This window comes from Cyrtonyx montezumae, unplaced genomic scaffold (genome assembly GCF_038088225.1).
Source record: "Cyrtonyx montezumae isolate F1298 unplaced genomic scaffold, pur_monq_1.0 scaffold_10, whole genome shotgun sequence".
Classification (NCBI taxonomy): Eukaryota; Metazoa; Chordata; class Aves; order Galliformes; family Odontophoridae; genus Cyrtonyx; species Cyrtonyx montezumae.
Window position 1 is genome coordinate 2982647 of NW_027071826.1, and position 17864 is coordinate 3000510.

Sequence of the window (17864 nt, forward strand, 5' to 3'; positions counted from 1 at the left end):
TAACCCTGAACACATCATCAATTTCTGCTTCTGTTATCATCTGTGCTGCCCATATCTAATGCATAATGGCTCATTTCGAAAGCTAAATTCAATGATGGACTAGCCCAGGAAATAATGACTGTACTTGTAGAAATCAGGTCATCGCCAAATCACCCATATCACTAGCAGATGTGAATTAGGTGTGGTTGAATGCTTCTGATTGGACTCCAAGCCCCTCTCTGATCAACACAGCAAGGGCAGCATCAAGTAGGTCATTAACGCTCTCACATTTGCCATCCTGCGATGAGCGGTGTGCTGGAGGAGCTCCTCAAGTAAGGAAGAAGATAATGTGGATAACAGCACAGACTGCAGGGGAGAGGCGTGGGGGGATGCAGACTGAATTTCAGATGGTACCCACTGTAGAATTATTAGGATGTATTTTGCAATTTCCATATTTAAAAGGGATGGTATTCTCACATCCCCAGAGCTGTCCTTTCAGAAAAGGAATAAAAATACCCCAACTCCTCCGTCTTTCCTTGAGATGCTGACGTGTCAGTGCTGCCCTCTATATGCACTCCATGTCTGTAAAACACCCGTTTTAAGCAAAGGTTTCAGTAAGGAACTGAGGGAACACACAGAGCTACATAAGGGGAGGGCAGGGGGGCACACTGCTGTCTCTCTGATGTCACACCAGTGATGCTGCAGTGACTCTGCTCCACTAAACCCATGGGAGGGCACGAGCCACGCCATGTAGAAGCACTATGCAGACTGCCCACAAACAGCTGTTTTGCTTCAGAATACTCCACGCAAGCATAAGCACCACAAATTACTCCTCTTCTTACACCCAGGGGTCTAATTGTTAAGCATTAAGAGTGACTGCAGACTTACTAAAAAAAGCAGGGAAATGGCATTTTCTGCATGCTTCGGGGGGGTGGAATACTGACTACTGTTGCAGAAAAAGGAGGGACAAGAACAAGGGGGAATGGTTTCAAATTAAGACCGGGGAGATTGAGGTTAGATGTGAGGAGGAAGTGTTTCACTCAGAGGGTGGGGACGCACTGGATCAGGTTGCCCAGAGAGGCTGTGGATGCCCCATCCCTGGAGGCACTCAAGGCAAGGTGGATGTGGCTCTGGGCAGCCTGCTCCAGTGGTTGGAGACCACCCACCCATGCCTCCTCCTGCTCTGGGATTTTCCCACTGAACTCTTCAGCACAGCAACCACCCCCTGGCCTGGGGGAGACGAGGGTATTGCCTAGAAGCCATCCCAAACCACTCCATCTGTTCCTACACAACAGCTCAAAGCATGGACACAGTTTTGTTTATGAAAGTAAATGACGGCCTAAGCTTATTTTAAAATTGTCAGTTCCTCAGATGGGATAAAAGGAGGATAAAATGAGTGCATGAAGCTAGCTTATACTGATACTTCAGTTCAGCCAAGGGTACAGACTGGATGTGTTATCACGAGGGTGGTAAGCAAGGCTCCTTTTTTAAACCCAACCTGCTTTGCTATTGTCCGTGTCGTTGATTCAAATGTTTCTGCTTCAATGTCCCTTAATTAAAACGTTAGTGGTCAATATTTCCTTGAAAGCATCTCAAGAAGTTCTTTATTTGTGTGTAATTGCTTTGCAGATGATGCCAGAGGAAAACAATCAAACAGCTGGCAAATCAGCCCTCTGTCGGCATCTTTTAACACATTTCATCTTCATCTGTGCCATTTCAAATCAGCCCATGCCACTCAGAGCAGTGCAGCTGGGCTGGGCTGCTTCAGAGACACAGAGGGCCCAATTCTGGCATAACTTATTTCAGTAGGTCTCCCAGATCCAGAAGGAACATTATCAGCTCCGTAAGTGATGGGAACTCAAGCCCAAGCTTCAGTAACATGCACAGATTCCTCTCAGCATTGGTGCATTTATGCAAAGATGAACAGTGACCACAATCTAGTTTCTGCTTTGAAAAGCAACTACTTTGTCAGCAAAAATGAAGAGCACTAACAGCCTATTGACAACTCTCTTAAGATATATTCTTTGAAGCACAATAACTCAACACAATGCAGTATGGTGGGCAATTCCTTAATGAAGCTCTGCACTTTCTACTGGACTTGCTGAGCTTCTCCTGCCTGCACAGATGCATCGTCTCACACTGTGAAGGTCTCATAAGGAAATTGCATCATAGCTCTGATCAGGACTGATGATGGGAACAGAATCATGGGGCAAAAGGGCCAGAAAACAGCTCCTCAGCACCTGCTCCTCCTATCCTGCAGCTGGGGAAGGACCAGCACTGCCACATGTTCCTCCAGGGAGCTGTGTTCAAGAGATGCTCCTCATCCCCTCCCGCCCCGTGTCTATATCTGCTCATCTCTGCCACCACACAGCTTTTCTTGCTGTCTAACCTAGATCTCTCACTGCAATTTAAGCCCATCACTGTCAGTCCTTTCCTCTAAGGAGCTTTAAAAAGAAAAAAAACTCCCCTTTTCTAGTTGTCCATCTAAAGAGTCCCACTTAAATGCACTCTCTCTGCCCCTCATTCTTCTCTCCTTCACTCTGAGTAATCCTCGTGAATTATTTCACAGCTGCATCAGAAACCTTTCCTTCCCCCCCATCTGCCCTTTCCCACTGGTTCCTCCTTGCTTCCCTCAAGTGATGTTTCCCCACCTCCTGCAACATCGCTGCTTTGTGGAACAGCGTAGCACAGTCACATCCAGACCCACTGCAGCTCACAGCCCCCTCTGCTAAGCTCTGCTGTGGTCTACTTTCCTCTGCAAAAGCTATGGACGTAGATCCTGCTGCCTCCTTACTAAATGGCAACCTGCATTTTTCACATCTCCTTTCAGATCTGCCGGAGCATTTTCAGAGTGCAGAGCTGCCTCCCACAGCTGCAGTCCCTCCTTCTGGTGGCACCCAGTGCCCTACAGCACAGCCAAGGAGCTGGGAGGCAGCACCACAAAGAACCACCTGCTATTCCAACCCCACATGGGGGGCTGGATCTCCACGTCCTTTAAGGTCCATTCCAACCTCAGCCATCCTATGATTCGTGTTCCCCTTCGACAAATAACCTCTGTCAGTGACAGCCACGAGGGAGCACAACGCAGCAGACAGACCAGCAGGCAAAGCAGGGCTGCAGAACCAGCTCCTCCTCCCAGCTGGTTGCTGGAGACCTCTCGTTAGAGCAAAAGGAAGGGGTCATACCTGCATTCAACTAATGACATGGTCATCACAGGTTGCTTGCCATGTCAAAATCCTGCCCTGTAATACCAGGCTGCCTTGGTTCTGCTTGCAGCTGCATGTCTCCCAGGGCCTCACTGCCATGAGATGTTTGTTGTCAATGTGTTACAAACCATACATCCACCTAGAGAATAGCCAAAAAAATGGCAAAAGATGGCTTTACAGCATGGAAACTTACAGAAAGGCAATACTGCAAGGGTAGGTGGCAGTATCCAGGCCACCGCAGGAGGCAATGAGAAGCCATTTGAGGCTGGCTGTTATGCAAAGTTTCAGCTTTTCCCTAATTACTGGCAGTTTAATGAGAAGTGCCTCCAGCACAATGGAGTGAGATAAAACAGAACGCATTAAATTTGGACAAATGCTCTTACTACCCGTGTTCCTACTTCCCATTGTAAGTCCTGGGTCGCTCCTACTTCCCATCTACAGTATTAGGGCATGACAGCAGGGCATGGCACAGCCTGAGGTACATGCAGGCAATGTGGACTATTCTAACAAAAGGAAAATAAATGCAATTTTTTCCTGGAAATTCACATGCAACAGAATTATCTATACATTGTAACCCAGCAACCAAACCAAGACTTGATTGTGGAAACTGAAAATGGTTAGAGGAGAAAAAGCATCTCCCCTAGGTCCTGTGAGCAAGCCACTAAGCACATAGAACCTGGGACATATGCTTACATACAGCTGCTCCCTGGCCTTGTTCAGCTTCATTTCCAGGAGAGGGTTAATTAAAGACATTTCTTCTAAGAACAGTTACTTTGACAGGGGCCACTGTCAGTACAGGCTGCAGTGGAGCTCAATGAAGTAATGAAGGCAGAAAATAGGGGAGAGTGAAAAGGAAGAGGCATGAATAGATATCCGGCAGATCAGGGGGTGACCAGGCTCCTGTGTTACTGCAAAATGCAGATTACAGGAAAGCCTGCCTTAGTGCTGGAAGGCTATTTAAAAATCCATCAGAACTCTAAAATATGCTATTAGGGACTCTGCAGTCCCAACACCTACTGCATAAAAATCCCGAGCTATTAGGCAAACCAACATCACTTCAGGTCAGCCATCAGCAGGCAGCCAAGCCTTAAAATAGCAGCAGCATTGAGAATGCTTTTCAAACAAGGGAATCGAGAAGTTCAGCTGTGCAAAGCCCTCATCAGCCTGCAAAAGGTGTGCACCAAGGGACTGCAGGGCAGGGTAAGGGGACAGCCCTCTGCAAACCTTGCTGTGCTCATTTGGGTGCAGTCAGAACCTGAAGCAGCTCATCCCCCAAGTGCAGCAGACACAAGTACTGCTCTTGCTTGCTCTGTGTTACCCACAAAACTCTGTCTTCTGTTACTGACATGAGATGCAGACACTGATTGCCACACTGCTGCTGCTTCTGACTCCCAGCTCCTGCTCCTTCGTTGGACTCCCTCGCTCCTATAAAGCAGGCAAGGGCAGCAAGCAGGAGATTGATGGATGCCTCTGTTCTTGAGCTGTCCCAGCTCAGAAACTGGAGGAGCCGTCTTCCCTGCAGAGCAGCACACAGACACTGGCCTCGGTAGGATCAGAAAGAGCAGAACAGGGCAATGAGACATCAAATGCAAGCAGCCCGTACAAAGTGCACAAGCCTGCTGTGCCAGCATGAGGTGGTCACAGCAAATCCCAGCCCTCGGGAGCATCCAGGCAGCATCCACATCAGCATCCTATGGGAAATCTCCATTTCAACCTGCAGTGTCTGAGGTATCCGACTGCCTATTTGATCCAGGAAAGTGAAGATATGCAAACATTGTAGAAAGCAACATACCAACCAGCCTAAATGATGCCTCATTCTGGATAACGAGGTCTTCTTACAGCTTTCTATCGAGGAACCCGAAGGAAATCACTCGTAGAAAACAAGCACCAATTGAGGAAGGGTGAAAGGCACCACGTGGGCCAAACACCTCCCCCGTTTCCTCCCTGGGACCCCAAATGTCTGTTGGGCCAGACTAAGAAAAAGCCAACCAGCACTTCCCTACAGCAAAGGGGAATCCAAGTCCCACTCCCCCCCTACCACAAGGTGCAGGTGGAGCTGCTCCAGCCCCAGCAGCTCCCCAGGGCACCTTCCTGAGCTGAACCAAAGCAGGGAGGCTCACCAGGACAAGCTTGATCAAAACTGTACTGAGTCCTGAACCAGGACTCCTGCAGAACTGTGAAGCACGCAGAGCACTGTATCATCCTAGCTCAGTTCTGAACATGCCAGTGTTTTGTTGGCATTTTACAAGCATTAAATACAACCTTTCATCAGCGTGAACATTAGGCTTTTTTTTTTTCTCTTTCCTTTTGCTTGTACAAAGCTTTTCATAGCAGAAAATAAAAATGCACAGAAGCTAGTAAGGCGCCGATAACATTTAACAGCCACCGCAAAGCTATTTAATGCTGTCTGAATAGTGTGACAGCTGGGGGTGCAAAAAGGCATTGAAGTTACTGTAAGTGCTCACATTTGCATTAATATTTTATGGCACGGCTGCCTCTCCTGTTCCACGATACACAATTATGTCCTTCCTTCCTTCCCCATGGTGCTGCCATGGACCACCGTGGTCAATCCCGTCCATGCACGCTGTGCTAAGGTTTGCTTAACCTTTGTGAATCATAGAATCACAGCATCACCAAGGTTGGAAAAGACCACCAAGATCACCCAGTCCAACCGTCCACCTACCACCAGTGTTCCCCCACTAGACCACGTCCCTCAGTGCCACATCTCAACGGGACACCAGGAACACAGCACACCGCTATTCGGGAGGAGCAGAAACCTCTGCACTCAAATGGGTAAAAAAGGGGGGGAAAGTTTACAGAAAGCTTCCTAAAATCAACACGAGCACTGAAATTAAGAGACAAATCTTTACAAAAGGCATTTTGGCTTGTACACCTCAGGCAAACCTCTCTTTGGATAACAAAGGTCGGCTCAGTGTTTTCTGTCTTCTCTCAGAAGCTGTGCAACATTTCCCAATGCTGCCTGTCCTTACCCCCATGGAAACTGATTTCAGCCAAGTACCCCTCAGCAGGCCCTGACACCACCACCTGGCCTCTCACACTGCCCCTCACTACAGCAAGGAAGCAGCTCTGCTCCATGCTCCAGCCCTCCATTGGGAAGACCCATCTGCCACATCGAGAGGGACAGGAGAGTTCTGCCAGTGGAAAATACAGGCACACATACCAGCCAAAGCAACGACAGCAAGAACTCCACCCCACTTCCATTTGTTTAAGGTAAGCCCCAGGGCAGACAGAGGTCTGCATCTCGTTTCAGAGCAACTTCTTTATTGTATCATAAAAGAAGAAGTGATGAAAGATTAATACATTTGCTTTTCTTGATATGCTGTTACCTATGCTTTTGTTTTATATTAATTTTCCACTTTTTATTTTCTTTTAAAATTTGCACTGGTCTTTCATCCTATCATGTGTATGAGGATTTAGGCTTCTAATAAGTGAAAGGCCAGAAAGGAAGATCATTTAAAATATCAATGAATATTGCTAGGTAATAGAGATGGACATTAAAAGTATCATTGCAGTAAGAATGTATGATTCAGTGCAGCCAGAGTAAAGCAAACACAAGTCAGAGAGGTGACACAAAAACTAATGAAGCATATTTTCATTCCCCACATTTTATCCTAATTGCCATGGAGATGGCAGGGGCCTGGAGCACTTCCCAATGGGGACAGGCTGAGAGCCCCCGGGCTCTCCTGGAGAACAGAAGGCTGAGGGGATCTGAACAGTGCTTACGAACACACTGTGTACAGCTGCTCGGGGAAATGCTTTAACAGGAGATCTCCAGAGGCAACCTCACCACAGCCACACACAGACCACAGCAGCCACATCTTAAAGCCCCCAAAACAGCTGAGACAACTGCAGATTTTTTTGCAAAGTCTTTGAGAGTTGTACGCATGACTGTTATTTCACAGGAGGTGGGATCTCTTCCCTGTGTGACGTTTCTGCACACTATGAGCACAGTTCTGACCATTTCATAGACTCACAGAATGGCCTGGGTTGAAAAGGACCTCAAAGATCATTTCATTTCAACCTCCTGCCGTGGGCAGGGTCTCCAACCACTGGAGCAGGCTGCCCAGAGCCACATCCACCTTGCTTTGAGTGCCTCCAGGGATGGGGCATCCACAGCCTCTCTGGGCAACCTGTTCCAGTGCATCACAACACACTGAGTGAAAACATTTAAAGCGTTCCAGCAGCAACAGTGACATGAGAACTGGTGCTGTTGTCTAAAATCTGGAGGTTAACCAGGATGGAAAAAGCAGAGGGGCTCTAGTTTTTGAAAGCAACTCTTAACAAATTCATGCAATAGAAAGTGGAGAATGTGGGATGCTGAACGACAAACGTGGCAATTATCTAAGGACATCAAGACTCACCAGAAAGCACTATCTTCACTTTTACCCCAGATGACGTTGTGCTACACATCCTCTCTGTGAACTGATGCACTCCCAGCTTCAGCAGAATAACTGTCAGAGCTCCCTGCTCAATATCCTTCCTCACCACTTTCCCCAGGTTCTCTCCTTCCTGATGCCAAGTGGACTTAAGACACGTACCAGCACTGTAGCAAGAGGGAATCACAGGGCAGCCTCCTTATAATTCAACGAGAGCACATCATTATCTCATCCAGAGCAAAAATAGCACTCCGGCAGAAATCATCGCCTCCTCCTCGTCTCATCTAATTTAAATCCAGTTTCTCTGTCTTCTTAAGGTGGTGATCTGGGAAGGGAGAGGAGGACAGAGCACACTGAGGAGCAGCCAGCAGTGCCAGCTCAGCCCCTTCCCCATTCCCAGCCCCGTGTCTTCATTAGCTTCTCGTGACCTCCTTCAGCTCAGTTACCTTCATCACACCCACTCCTTTGACACCCACAGCGCTGCAGCCAACCTCACAAGAATAAACTGGACTTTAACATCTCTTCTGCCCTACACAAATGAGCACACCCTATGAGCTGTGTGCGTGCCTGCCTACGTGCCGTTAAGGAAGAGACAAAACAAAGCTACGCCTTCCCAGCAGCACATGAAACACTATGTAACTGAAGCACTGCAACCAAGTTTCCCTGCACAGTGCTCAGTATTACCCTGCAACATCTTTTCCCTGGCTGAGACGGAAATCAGCAGCACCATCTCTGAATTGCAGACCCAGCGCTGCCTCTGAACAACACTTCTCTCGCAGACTCGTGATGGCACATGCCACAAGCAGACACACTCGAAGGCTGAAGATTAGCAGTTTGATATCTCTGTCATTTGACACATTTTATCAGCAGCATTCTGTGTCATCCCAAGTCGGGAAAGCTGTGATGCTCTCTGTTTGCTGAAATAATGTGTCAACACCGAGCACGTTTCAGGCTCTCCTGCATCCTGCTGCCGGAGCACAGAGATACCACTCCTCCTGACCTCAGGGCTGAGGGGCAGCACAAAGCCATGGGGACAGGTACAGACGTGGGAGGTGCTCTGCATGGCAGAGCTCTGCTCTGAGACAACCACTGCTGAGGGCATCTCTGCCATAAGCACTCTTCAGACTAAAATCCCTATTAAGAGGGGCATCCAAACTGGGTCTGGAGTTGGGTCCAAAGCTGGGTCTTGCTTTCATCTCTTTCCTACTGGATTAGGAAATAATCCTGAGCATCCTCAGGCCTTGCTAACAACAGCCTTGCAGTTTCCCAGTGATGGTGCTAGGGCTACTGCCCATCATAAAAACTCCATCAGGGCAATGGAGACAATGGACAACTAATGCACCTTGAAAACCACCAGGGAAGCACATACCATGTAAGCAAACCATAAAAGAGTGAAATGAAAGATTTGAACCTGGAAGGGAATGAGTTGGGCAAACCCCTGAGAAGGTACCTGCATGCATATTTAGCATGCTGAGCATAAACACAGGTATAAACACATATTTAGGAGCAGGTTGGAGCTTTACAAGCACACTGCTCCTTTCTGTCAGTACACTGGTGTTGCATAGAGGGCTGGGACTGGTGTAGGGAAGGTTCCCCCATAGGGAAACTGCACCAGGCTGCACCAAAACCCAAAACACACAGAGTCAGCTGATGTTGGATAAGTTAACTGAATGCTTCGTGTAAACAGAATACCCTCAGGTGGATCTAACTAATCTTGTGTAAAGGGGTGGGTTCCGGAAAGAGAGCTGCGAGCCAAGATTTACAGGGATCTCTGAACAAAAGACAGGGTTGTTCCCCCTACAGCCTCAGCTCAACCTCTTAATCCTAGAATTACACAACTTTGCCAACAAGCAATAGCTACTGCACACTGTATGGCTCTTAGATGCCACACAACGCAATCTTAACAGATCTGTGCATTTAATCTGTCTGATAAGCGTTTTTCATCCTGACTTCAAATTCATTTCAGAAATCTTTTAACCACTTACAATTCACTCTGATTTATTTCCCTTGGGCCGTGTAGCCTGGCCTGGCATCCATAAGAATCCATGATATAGGGGGATTAAAAACTTATTTTCAACAATTTATTTTTCAACTTATTTGCAACAATTAGCACTTCTTGTTGTTGTTGTTGTTAAAACATTGTCCTTCAGGAACAAGATAGTGCTCTGCTTCTTTCAACCAAAAGATTTAATTTATACAATAAGCTTCCCTCCTTAGGAAAGGGGAAGGTGTCCTCCAAAACTCGAGAAAAATATTTCCTAGGAGTCAAGTACAAAAGCTTTTTCTTCAAAGCGGAAAGATGTGATGTACTTCAAAGGGATGCTTCCAAAGGAAAAGGAAAGAGTTCAAGAGCAGGGTGAGCACAGCTCGGATGCATGTGGCAGTTCTCCTCCTGGTGGCTAAGCAGAAGGCAACCCCCCCACCCCGAGAGCAGGCTGCAGAGGGGATTGTGTGCCCTTGTTTCAGCCTGAGGTGAGAGAAGATGATCTCCAGCCAAAGACAGCACAGCTGCCCAGGAGCCCATCAAACCTGAACACCTCCAGCAGAAGAAAGATCTTCACAGAAGGAGCTAGCAAACAAACACAGGGAGATGAGGAGCTGGGAAGCATTTGAAGGATGCTCTGTGCCTTCTCAAGGAATGGGCACCAGCTCCTCTCTCTTTCCAAGAGCAGCTGCAGATGAAAGAAACTTTGGCATCACTGGCTTACCACTGTACTTCATCCACTGTTAAATATCCGAGCATTTTGACACCAGACCATCATGATGGATATTTCTGAAGGTTTAGATCTGCGTAATGTTAAAGGAATGGAAGGAGTCGTGGCCTTGTTTAGCATTACCTTTGGTAGCTGTAAATAAAGTAGATATAGTTCCAGCACTATTGCTTGCAGAATTGCCAGGAGAAATCTCTCCTCTCCTCTGTACATCACTAAAAGCAGCGTGTCAACCAAGTGCACCCTGATGGCAATGCTGCATCCGAGGGATTATCCTGGAGCTCCAAGATTCAGTAATCTAGCCAGCATGTCTGATGTGAACCATGTAAACTAGCCCATGGGGTACACAGTCACCTGCCCAGCCATAAACAGCACTGTTTCCCTTCGGTCCAGTGGAGGACTTTTACCCCTGGTTACTTTCTGAATGATCACACATGTTTATTTCAACTCCTGAGCTGTGCTCCTTGCTTGCATATGTAGTTAGCAAATGTCTGGGGGTTTTGTTTCTTGTTTTTAACTACTTGGCAGAAAAAAAAAAGTATGTCCTCAAGCAATGTTTAATTCAGAGCGATAGCTAGATAGTTTTTTGAAAGCGGTAAATCAGAATTATGGAGTTCACTGAAATAAAACCAATTAACCACCAAAGAACTTCCTTCTAAATTCTGACCTAAATCCCCCCTTCTTTAGTTTAAAGCCATCCCCACTTGTCCTATCACCACCTGCCCACGTGGAAGCTGCTCTTACCCTGTTAAGGCACTCCCTTTAGGTACTGGGAGGCCGTGATGAGGTCTCCTGCAGCCACACTCTCCACCTGCACTCCCACCTTCTGCACAGCCAACCAAGCACTCCCAAGATTCAGTCAGAGTCATCTGAGATCGTGGGAAACAGATCGTATTTGAGGCTCTCTAAGTGGATAAACCATCTGACATTTGCAGATCTGTGCATCTGGCAGTAACCTTTCACTCATATGCACAGACCCAAGCCAGGCTTTGCCACCTCTTCCATAACCAGCTCCACCAACGGAGGTCCCAAGTGCTGCAGAACACCCGAGCTAAGTGGAAAATGAAGAACAAGATATTATCAGAGAGTGGTATTTTCCTTCCCTTTGCCGATGTTAACATCTCGCATCCAGCCAGCAAGATGGCAACGGAGATGAATGAGGAGGCAAAGAATTTCTGTGGGATATTTTGTTCATTTTCAAGCTATACAGTGCCTTTTCAGATTTTACATCAGAGGCTGAGGACCTAAATCACCTCTTCAAAAATGTTCTTGGATGCAAAACCAATATGGAATGCAACTTCAATATTGTTTTCTCTCTTCAGCTTTATAGGCCAAGATGTTTCTGAAGTAATATTTCATCGAAGCATTTTTTCAGAAATACATATATTCCAGCTGTTTATTTAAAGAGACTTTGGGGTTTCATCACAAAATTAAAAACATCTTTTATTGCAGTGCTTCACTTTCTTACGAGCTTTAACTTGCCTGACCTCTGTGGGGTACAGGCTTTTCTCTCCTATCTTCTTCACAGCTAGATCCAATCTACAGTGGCACTGAGCTTGGCACACCAGTGTGCCCACATGTAGTTGACCAATAACAGATGACAATACCCAGTGAAATATCTGCCTGCATACGATGGGAAATCACCTGGGATTAAATCACAGCTGGAACCTGAAGTTTGTTATGTTCCAGAAATACATCTGTATTCGAGGCATATTGAGAAGCAGCATATGATGTTAAATAAATAAGTAAATAAAATTAAACTGCAATAAATCCCAGACAACAAATCCGAGAACACAGGCAGATAGCTAAATTAACCACGATGGGAGGGAAAGGCTGTCTGCCAGAAGGATCTCACTATAGAAGTTGAAAAAGAAACTCTATGTCAAAGCAACCTTTCAAAAGTCTCCCTGCTCAGACCATGCAGCATCACAGCCACCAGACAACGCTTCCTGCCAGCAGCAGTCTCACAACCACACTTTAAATGAAGAATTAAGGAGAATCTACCATGTGGGTGCTAGGGCAAGAGAGATGTGCTTCAGTACCATCCAGAAGCGACTTAAAGGCTCGCTTAAATGTGCCAACCTCATAGCTGAACGTTGTCTATGTATTCACTGGACTTCAACAAATTAATGAGCAATTACTTCCTAATTCAATTATTGTTTATAAAGGAGGTAGAAATTTGGCACTGGTATAAGCTATGGCTAGTTAAGCAAATCATGAAGGTAAGTGCACTCACTGGGAACATGCTGAAATCTGCGAGGCAAGAAAATCCCCCAGGAAGGGAATTCCACCATCCCATAAGGGAACCACAGAAATCACCACCTCTCGGGTCCCTGAAGCAGAAAACATCTTGAAGTTCATCTGACAGAGAAAGGGTATTTTTGGGGAAACACAGGCTCGGTGCTTATATAGTCACAAGACAGGATTCTTTCTGAAGGGCTCAGTTTAACTATGTATGTGCATGTTAACATACTTGTTTACACAACACTGCTTGCACCAGAAGAATCCCCAAATGCGTACCGCAAAGATTTTCCATCTTTGAAGTACTTCTGAGAGATTTCTGACTGTTCTCCTTAACCTGAAGTGTGCACAAAACCACAGCTGTGTGAGGCGCTCAGATCTCTTTGCAACAGCTGAACCCAATCACAGTTAAATGTGAAGTTTGCTGTTAAACCTAGAGCGATAAGTGAACGAGCTTCATGCCTCATCTGACCCTGCAGTACGTACAAGTCAGATGAGGATTTGTGTCATTTTTATTCCCTTTTGTGCTAGCATATTGGATACATCTTTTCTGCCAGCCCTGGTGACCAGCTGCACTACAATCTCCACACTTTGTCACTTTTCCTGCCCAACATTTCAAGGGTAGCTTTTACAACTGTTTCACAGGAACATGAAGAGAGTGCCATTGAAAACAAACAAAAAAAAAACCCCCGACCACGCAGATCTGAGCAGCAATTAAAGCAAAATAAGACAAAAGCACCCGCATTTCCTCTTGAATCAGGTTTGACAGAAACAGCAGTCAAAATGCATGAAATTAAGGGCTGCGTACTAGAAATGCGCACTAGAAATGCAAAATGACAAATCACGCTGAGGTGGGCTATAGTATTGTAAATTTTTAATTGTTTTTATCCTTTTTTTAAGATATGTCCATAGAGGAGCAGCCCCATCTGACCTCAGTGGGAGCAACCAAAGGACTGCTGAGCAAAACTACTCCTAAAGCTGCAGTATGTGCCCTGAACTCTGATGGTTTCCTGGTGGGACTTCACAAAACCTCTGAGGTTTATTGGGCAGCACAGTAACAAGCCCTGAGAACCAGGGCCTTCTTTCTAGGAGATTGTGGTGAGAACATGCCCACTGTTACTTACAGTACACGTCCACTCGTATGGATTTGATGGCCGGTGAGCCCAGGCCGTTCTCGGCCTTGCAGTAGTAGCGACCTCCTTGGTGACGCTGGATGTTGGCTATCCGCAGCGTTTCATTGAAGACACTCGAGTCTTGAAATCTGTCAGAGGCACTTCCCGCTGTTTTGGTCCACCTGATCTGAGCAAGCATCAGAAAAAGATTGTTACTTGAAGCCTGTGGTCTGGAGATCTCACCACTGGCTGGAGAGCCACGTGCATAGCAGCCAGGACTTCACATGGGGTGACTGAACAGCTCGCACTTACAATCAAACCCTTCATCCAAGAGCCCCGCAGCTGGCATCTTGTGTTTTACACCCTCTCTTAGAAACAGCTGATTACTTTTGATGGAAACACCTCACAGAAAGTAAATGCCACTAGCAGAGATGTGGGAATTCAAGCCAACATTTGGTGACACCGAGCTGGAATGGCTGCACAACTCCCCGTTAACAGCCACCTCACCACGTGCTGTGCTCTTCCACTGAACACAAACCATTCTTTCTGAAACCACTTTTGTCAAAGACAAGGGCACACTGGGAAGTACTTTCAGAACAGCTACCACAAAATCCGACTTTAAGCACCTGCTTGAACCCACAAATGATGAACAACCATTCCTTCTTTGTTTGTTTAGATGTCTTTTATAGCAATTATGAATCCTTTTACTCTAGCGATTATTTTCCCAATGTGCAGACTTCTTAAAGTGAACTTTTCAATTTTAGAGTCATCAAATTGCCCATATCAGCCCACTTCACTTAACAGATGCCAGGAGCAGGATACTGGGGTCCAGCAGGAAAACAACACTCCTATGGTGCTGACTCAATAAAACTCACATAGCACACTGAATAAAGCAAAACTCATCCATTCCAGAAAGTTGCAAGAGACACAATGTGCCATGAAGAAACTCCAGGCAATGGGCAGCGTTCATCACCACCATCCAGTGTGGTGAATCCACTGCTCCCAGCAGTGATGTGGACTGACCAGTGGTCACTGCAAAAGGCTTTTGCATTTTATACCCAATGGGAATGCAAACCCTGCATGAAAATAAGGCATTGGTAACTTGTGAAATTAACTAGCCAACAGGCCCCAGGGTAAAGGCCTTGGAATTAAGAGGGTCATTCCTCCTCCTCTGCTCTCTGAGGCTCAAATAACCACCACCCTACAGCTGCAGAAGGGACTTCCTTTAAGGAAACTAGAATAGAAGAAAAGCCACAGGGAAAAGCAATTGAATCACAGAATCATTAAGGCTGGAAAAGATCATCAAGTCCAACCATCAACCCATCCCCACTGACTAACCATGTCCCTAAATGCTACATGCTGCTTGTCCCTCAAGCACGATGGGAACAAGGAGTCAATCAGGCAGCCATGAGGTCATCAGACCCCAGATATCTCCCAACAGGGCTCCCATTCATCAGGCTACCTGTGCTCCCTGCATGAAAGGAGGGAACACCAGCTGGAATTGAAGGTGGGGAGAAAAAAAAGAAATTATACAGAAGAAACATAGCAAGCAAGCAAAGTTACAGATATCACATCAGCACATGATACAGCACCAGCAGTTTACACACAAATTGAGGGCTTCATTTTGAAGACCTCTATGCAAATTGTGCATGGCTTTGGTACCCATGTTTTGCTAAAGGATTCTCACCCTTGTGTGCATTTGTTAGGTTCACAAATCTGATGGGAGATATACCCAAGTGAGATGTCCTGAGCCCCTACCTGCTCAACCTAGTGGACTGAGCTACAACATGTAGTGCACCAGTCCTCCAAGGAGTCCCCAGGTACCTCCTTTTCTTTTGGGTCACACTGATTCAGTGGCCAGGACAAACAACATTCAATTCCAGACCAAAAAGACTCTTTAAATATTAGGTTTTTCTTCCATTTATAGGGTCCACATTATCACAGAATCGTAGGGGTTGGAAGGGACCTCTGGAGATCAAGTCCAACCCTCCTGCTAAAGCAGGCACCCTACAGTGGGTTGCACATTACAGGCTACCTCCACCCTCATCCCTTCCTTCACACCTCATCACCATTACTGAATGGTATTCTTTCAGCTAGTAACGAGGCTTAAATTCTTTCATGGTCACCTCTTCCGAAGCTTCTCAAAGCTGTATCTTGTCATCCCCATGCACTAATTCTGTCCTGGGATGAAGGCCAAATCATTAATATAAATGAGACTGACACAAGAGAAGACAATAACTATTTCGCTGCTGGTTCTCAAACTATGATCCCCAGAGATCATCCGAAGAACCAGTGAAACCATGCTGCAAACCTTGCACACAGATCAGACACCAGCACACAGCTGGACACTCCAAGCATGCAGGAAGTTCAGTGGCCCAAGGTGATACCCAGGTGGTCCAGACTGACTGGGCCACCCTGGCGGGCACTGGCCCTTGGTAGTCTGGGCTGGCAGAAAGCCATTTGACTTGCATCATGTCTGGTTCTGACGCAGGGCTGGGGTCTGGGTCCCAGCACAAGAGCATCAAGTGGAAGGGGTCCACCTTCCTCCCATCAGCTCATCTTCTCTTTTCTACTAAAAATCATCAGACTGAAGAATTCATGACCAGGCGCAGCCTATGTAAATTCTTTTTCCCTTGAAATAAGTGCAGGTGTGGGCTTCAGAGACTGAAATCATAGCTAGAAATATCTCCAAACATTTTTCACCTCTTTCTGGCTTGTTAAATTCATAAGGCTGAGTGGCTTTGCCCTCTTACCGGGTGACCTGTATAACTCTCGCATGGTTTTGCTGCTCTGGAATAAAGCAAATATGCCAAACTCCACATCTACAACATTCAGACACTATTAGTGCTGCTATATTTACCAGCCTCAATCTGTCTGTACTTCTATTATAAACTCTTGGCTCTCAGGCTTTTAAATCATCCATGTAAATGTGCTGCAGGATAATTTTGGAACACACAGCGTTCACGTGCTGCAGAATACAATTTCATCATATACATATATTTCAAATGCTTAAGAATGATCACAAAACAGTATTTTAGGTACTCACTGAACCTCTTGTACGTTTTATTTCTCTCTGTGTAATCGTAATTACCAAAACAGTTCTGTTTTTGATAATTTTTTAGATGGAAAAAAGGAGATGGTTTCCTCTTCCTCCTATTCCTCTCACTCAAAGTATTCCAAGTGGTGGAATGAAGCCTGTCCTGGCAAAGAACATATAATCTAAATAATGTGTTGGAAGTATTAACAGCATCTAGGTAACTGGTAATGTTATGTAATTTATATTAAGAAATACAGAAGCGTTTATTTAGAAGATGTCACTTTTGTCTTTCATATAGTTGCAAAAGCCTTCCTATCCTGAGTCTTAACCTTGACATACTGATCTTGTCCTCATTATAAAGCACTTCAGCAAGAACGTGTTTGGTTGTAAACAGAAGTAGACAGCTTTAGATATACAGATATATGTATGCTTCAAGGCCATGAGGCATGATTTCAACTAAGTAAATAATTTTGTAGCATACAGAGACACCCCTGAAGAATGAAAGGAGTAGTTGATTATCTCCTAAAAGATGTTCCCCAGCAATGTCAGCAGACTGATTTCACTTCAGGTCATTATTTACCTTAGCTTTAACTCAACATACACAAGAAAACACGCTGATCAATACTGCTCTGTAATTTATTGAATGAACTCTGAAGAATGGCGATTCTCAGACACTATGCGGATGCATTAATCAAGAAACTGAGCACCACAATGTCAGATGTCTGAGCCTCAACACGAGAGGTCCCCCATGGCCTCACACACTGCAAGCTGCAGGCTTGGCCTCTTTCAGGAGGTCATTTAATCCATCCTTGGAGGTGGAGCACCGGGGTTCCAAGCCCTCCTCGCTGCTCAATGCAACAACCTTCGTGGCACTGCTGTCCCAGAACTGACATCACGCTGCTCTCAGGGCGAGGAGAGGTGGCAAAATGGGGATCATGGGCTCAAAGGATATATGGCAGGTGCTGGCCTCAAAACCCAAACAAGCATCTGTGCTTCTTTACCACAGGGGATTCAGAAAGCCTCTTTGTTACTGTAATCATACATATAAATATATATTAAATAAATAGATATATTATTATATTATAATAAATAATCTATTTTTAAAGAAGATTAAGTGAGTATCTACGTAGTTCAGATACTGCATTTTTCCCATTACTTGGCACAAAGCAATCCCTCAGCCA

The 17864-nt window shown here is 45.8% G+C and overlaps 1 protein-coding gene across 3 annotated transcripts in view; it reads right to left on the reverse strand.

The window, feature by feature from the left end:
* The window catches only part of MDGA2 (MAM domain containing glycosylphosphatidylinositol anchor 2), a 267795-nt gene that overhangs the window by 143291 nt on the left and 106640 nt on the right, over positions 1-17864 (reverse strand). For 2 of the 3 annotated variants that reach the window (XR_010622915.1, XM_065748210.1), the window contains exon 3: positions 13659-13833. The exons of the other annotated variant lie outside the window; for it this stretch is intronic. Coding sequence is in view for 1 of the 2 variants with exons in the window: in XM_065748210.1 (XP_065604282.1) it covers positions 13659-13833 (175 nt within the window). In the remaining variant the exon portion in view is untranslated. The remainder of the gene's footprint in view (positions 1-13658; positions 13834-17864) is intronic. 3 annotated transcript variants of the gene reach the window in all.